The 5,651-nt window shown below is 32.1% G+C and overlaps 1 protein-coding gene across 1 annotated transcript in view; it reads right to left on the reverse strand.

Moving 5' to 3' along the window:
• Positions 1 to 382: 382 nt before the first annotated feature.
• The window catches only part of LOC126898276 (sialin-like), a 15,805-nt gene continuing 10,536 nt past the window's right edge, over positions 383 to 5,651 (reverse strand). Inside the window, exon 2 of the mRNA XM_050672217.1 lies at positions 383 to 1,887. Coding sequence (XP_050528174.1) covers positions 383 to 1,887 — 1,505 coding nt within the window. The remainder of the gene's footprint in view (positions 1,888 to 5,651) is intronic.

Here is a 5,651-nt window from a genome sequence, read left to right on the forward strand (position 1 = left end):
TCTTGTTGCTTGAAGTGCTTGAGGATATATCCATGTTTACAATTGAGTTCTGACGTTTCGGACTCATTGCAGAGTATACAGTATACAGTACTATACAGTATAGTTGCAGCCACCGACTAGCAACCATCACTCTGAAGATGGACTCTGCAATGAGTCCGAAACGTCAGAACTCAACTGTAAACATGGAAATGATTATTAATTTTATGAAAAATAATAATTATTTTTTTTTAATGAAAATATTCTCTGTGACATTTTCGAGAATATTATCATAACCATACTCCAAATATAGCGCTCAGCATTATAAGATTTTTTTATATTGTGTAATATATTTTTTCAAATGAAATGGAGGATGAAATTTAATTTAAAAATTTATTGCATACTTTTAAAACATATGAGTTGGTCGTCTCATTGACATAGTTCGTGACATGCCGTACGACCGCGTCATTAATAATGTAGAACGTGATGCTACTGCTGATTCATGTATATCATTTTGAGCACGAGACCATTTTTGTAACGATGCTGAACCAAATATTATATAAAAGATAATTATAAATATAAACATGCCCACAATAGACCCTAATAAATTATTCCAATCACTTTTAGTACTATCTCTAATGATAATACTATTGATTAACAATGATGAACTGCTTATAGTATAAGATGCAAATGTAGCTATTCCCGATAAGAGGCCGGCGTAGTTTGGCGCCATTTCAAGTAGAGTTGGAAAAAATCCTCCTGTATATGCAATATCACCTAAAGCTAATATTACTGTCATTGCACCAATTATTTTCCACTTTGTAATATTCTCTTCTGCTATCATATAAATATAAGCTACTATTATGCAAAAGCATCCTATTGTATGATATAGTTTTCTTCCGACGGTATTTGATAATCTTAAATTCCGCCTCACTAAAGAATATGTTTGAGCATTAAATAACCGAACAATGAATGACAATGTATACGGTATACAATTCAACAATCCATTTTCTCTTGAACTTAAGTGCAACATGCTTTGCATAAATATTGGCATACTATTCATCATGGTTAAATAGTTCCACATAAACACTGTATATGAAAAGATGTACGCTATGAACGGCATTGACGTGAAAATAGACAACCATGGAATTATTGCAGGTTCATTTGATATGTCTATATTCTCCAAAAGATAATTATATTCTTCTTGTGTAATTTTCGGATGATTATCCGGAACGTCATATAGATACTGGTACCAGAAAATAATGAAGAATACACTAATACTAGCTGGTACATAAAATATTAAAGGCCAGCCTCCATAACCATTATACTCAAATGAACAAAGTATTCCACTTAATGGGTTAGAAATAATAGTACCAAGTGCAAAACCACTAAAGCCAAAACTCAACAAACTAGCGGCTTCTTCTTCAGTGGTCCATGGACTAAAAAGTTGAAATAAAGGACCTATCATCAAACCGGAGAGCAGACCCTGTAGAAAACGACACGCGAAAAATAATTCGGTATGCACAGTAGCAGCGATAGGACATAAAGAATGAAAAAAAGTATTCCCAATTCCTCCCCACATAAAAGGAGTTTTTGGTCCATACCTTGTAGACATATATCCACCTACCATAGTTGTAATTATATAACCATAAAAAAATCCACCAAGTAATCGACCACGGAGAGTTAAGTCCCATTCAAATTCGCAGTTTTTTTTGCTATCGTATCCAGGTATTGTAGGTATAACGGCATCATTTGATCCACATGTATAATTGCCAGATGGCTTAGACATACAAAGTAAAGCTAATCCGAGGTTGTCTCTTAATAATGAAGATTGCATTGCTGCCAAAAACACAGAAAACGCTACAACTATACGACACGAGCCCCATAATTTTGGCTTTTTTGTTGATTTTACTTGCGTAATTATCATTTATTAGAATTTTTAAATTGAAAATTTCAAAAAGAGAAAATATCATTTTAAATATATCAGTAGTCATAGTTACATTCCATTATGATAAAGTCATTGAACTTTAAATTTCAAAATCTCTCCATGTTGATTAATCACGTGATATTTTAATCTTAATTTTTTCTTTTTTATAATATTTTGGAAGGTTTTTATTGTTAAATTAAAATTCTTAAATTCAGTAAAACAGTAAATATTAACTTTTTATTTATCTGAAGTTATATATAATCTCAATTATAATTTCAAGTTATCAGTAAACATTTTCAATTAGCAAAATTTAAAAAAAATAAGAATATTAGGAACATTTGAACCAGTTTTTAATAATAATATTAAAATTATGATTTACTGAATCATGCTTTTATGAATTATGCATTGCAAAAACCAGTGTATAATCTTCTTCTTCTTCGCCTTAATCCCAACTACTTGTGGTCGGCCACCCTTATCCTAAACTTCCACTTGACATGATCTCCCACATCATTTACGCTCACATCAGTTGTTCTCAAATCGCATTTAATAGCATCCAAGAGATGGACGATCTCTTTTTTGGTCTTCCTCTACCTCTTCTTCCTTCAACATTCATTTCTATAACTGTTTGTGACGTAAAAAATTGACCTATCATTATAAGTATTGTTTAAAAAATTAAGTTAATTAGATTAGTTATTTGAACATCATATAATTAAGTGTAACATTAATAACAATTATTCAAATAGTAACAACCAAAATCAGTCGAACACTCAACCAAATACGGGAAACGACAATTGACCCACTCAAGAAAGATAGAGTCTAACAGCGGTTTATATCCAAAAGTCCCTTTTATTAGTCTCCTTACTCGCCCATTACAAAATAATCCCAATAACCCTGTTCCTGTTCGTCCAGAAATCACTTCAAAATTATTTAATGAAATTATCTCTGTTCTACTTGACACTGGTGCATCCGTTTCAGCAATTTCCAGTGAATTTTATAATACTCATACAAATAATTTTTCAAATAAGATAAATGTCTTTCCTCTTACTAATGTTCATCTATCCACTGCTATTAAAGGTAAAAGTAAAAAAGTTTCTCTACAAGTTTTCTTAAATTTTCAAATTAATAATAATTTATCAAATTCTATATTTCTTGTTGTCCCAAGTTTAGTTCAGAATATTATTCTTGGTCATGATTGTCTACATTCACAACAGGCTATTATTGGCTATAAGTCCCAAACAAGTGACTTTTCCCTTGTGGGGTGTACAGATCTCATTTTTTAAATCTTTTCAAATATCTATTCAATCCAGTAACAACAAGCCACTTAATATTGTCACAATAAATGATCAAAATTTCCTACACTAGTTTCCCCTATTTCTATTAAACAAGTGCCCAGTGAACAGAGTACACAAATTTCCTTAACTTTCGAACAGAAATCTCAATTTAAATTGCTTCTTAATGAATTTACTCATTTATTTCAAGATCGCCCAGGTAAAAATAAATTTTATTCCTGTAAATTTAATGTAGTTCATGAATCTCCCTTTTGTGTTAAGCTATACCCCATTCCTTTTACTCGGATACTTGCAGTCTTACATGAACTAAATTCAATATTAGACTGGGGTGTCATTGAACGATCTGACTCAGGATATAGTAATCCCATTCTGTGTATTCAAAAATCTGATAATTCGATTCGTTTATGTTTAGATGCAAGACGAATTAATAAAATGATAGTGCCTACTCGAGACTCATCCCCACCTATTGATGACATTCTTGCTAAGTTCAATAACAAAAAATATTTTATTTCATTAGATTTTTCATCCGGGTATTGGCAAATTCCTTTAGATCCCTCTGTCAGAATCTCATATATTCAATTTGACGCATAACTCATTGTCGATTTTTAACGGCCTTCTTAAAAATTGTCTCTGCAATGTTTTCTTTATACGGCACAAAGATGACCAAAGTTAAGACTCGTGAATGGACTGTAATCATAAATTATCATAAAACAGAGTATGATGCTTTACCTTGTGCAAAATATATCAAATGTCTTTTGAATTTAACTGCATGAGTAGCCTACGCTGATTAAACAAGTAATACTATATGCGTTGTGTTGTGTAGTTTATTCTGTGAATATTATGTCCTGGCATTCGCGGACTACTGACAGCACATAAAAATAGGACCACCGCAGTGCGTCGACACCATCACTTTTTTCCGGTAACGTAAATAATGCCTATCGCAGCTCTGCGCATATGGACTCATGCATTTAGTTATTATGTAAAATTGATAGAAAAAAAAATAATTGCGTCTTTCTGCCTTGACTTGCTTTTTACTATTGACAGTCTTAGAAAAATTGCAAGCCACCCTAATGCACTGCTCCGATCGTCAGATAGCATCGATACCCTCCATTTTATGCTGGTCAACCGACCAGGTTTAAATGATTATTTGAATACTAGGATTGTCATAATCAATCCTAATGGAAAGTTATGTACTGTAAGTAATTTTAAGATTTGAATTAATGAAAAGAACAAGATCAAGTATATTTTAACTATAATTTTAGTTATAAGCTAATTTATAAGGAAATATCACCTTTATGATATATATAATTAATTTTATAACACGAATCAAAATTATTTTTATTTATATTAAAACCTTTGGTATTTCTCTCTCTTTTGATATAAATTTTTAAAAAAACTGACCCTTTTCATACCCTTTTTTTTTATCTTACACGATCGGCATCATTGTGGGCCGCCCTGGAACTACCATGAGGCATTACTTCAGGGCGGCCTACGCCATCCCTTTTCATACCCAGAGGGGATTAAAAATAGCAACTTATGCACATAATTTAACTTTTTCAAGTTTAGTTTTGAAAATGTCCCGTAAATATATGTTTAAACATACGTTAAAATAAATATTATGTTATGTAAGTAGCGAAAATGGGTAATCTCGGCCCCCCAGCCAAAACCCCTCATTATCCCCGCATTAGTATTGGCAGGGAAAGAGTGGCGTGATCTCTAGATGGTGGGGCTAATTGAAAGGCGTGGACTTGAATGGAGCGGGTAATGGTTGGGTTCATTCAAAATGGCGAGGCTTTAAAATATAGTGCGCATGCGCACTATAACTCGATGGCAAGGGTGGGGGAGAATCCTACAGCACCATCTACTGGAGAATAGTGTAAACTAAAACTTCAGGTTAACTCATAACGTCAACTGTTAAACATACGTTTAAACGTAAATTATTTATTGAATAGTACACGTTAAGTAGCCACCACACGTGTCCTTAACTATTCCTTTAACATATTTATTTAATATTAACGCTACAGGCTTCTCCTCCTCCGTAACATGTATTAAAAAGATGATGAAAACTTAACATAAACTAATATGTAATGGGGATGAAACCCAACGTAAACTAATTGGCCGCACGTCTATATAGATTGTAGATAATAAGTCATTTTCTATGCATTTTATCATTGGCTACTAGACGCTTAGGTAAGCATATTTCTAACATCAAAGATGTCACCGTATATTAATGACCACTGATGTCTGCATTTTATAAACGTTGTTGTTTTTCATGTCTATGCATTTTAATTTAAACTATCCGCTTTCGATTTATGTACTAAATAAATGAAATATAATAAGGATAAGGTAATAAAATAAATAACACATTTTAGCTTCGATGCGAAGCGGAGAAGGTATTAATTTTACTATGATGTGTTTTTTTTTTTTTTTTTTTTTTTTTTTTTTTTTTTTTTTGCCTT

Source organism: Daktulosphaira vitifoliae, unplaced genomic scaffold (assembly GCF_025091365.1).
Source record: "Daktulosphaira vitifoliae isolate Bord-2020 unplaced genomic scaffold, ASM2509136v1 Scaffold_2, whole genome shotgun sequence".
In the NCBI taxonomy this organism is placed as follows: domain Eukaryota; kingdom Metazoa; phylum Arthropoda; class Insecta; order Hemiptera; family Phylloxeridae; genus Daktulosphaira; species Daktulosphaira vitifoliae.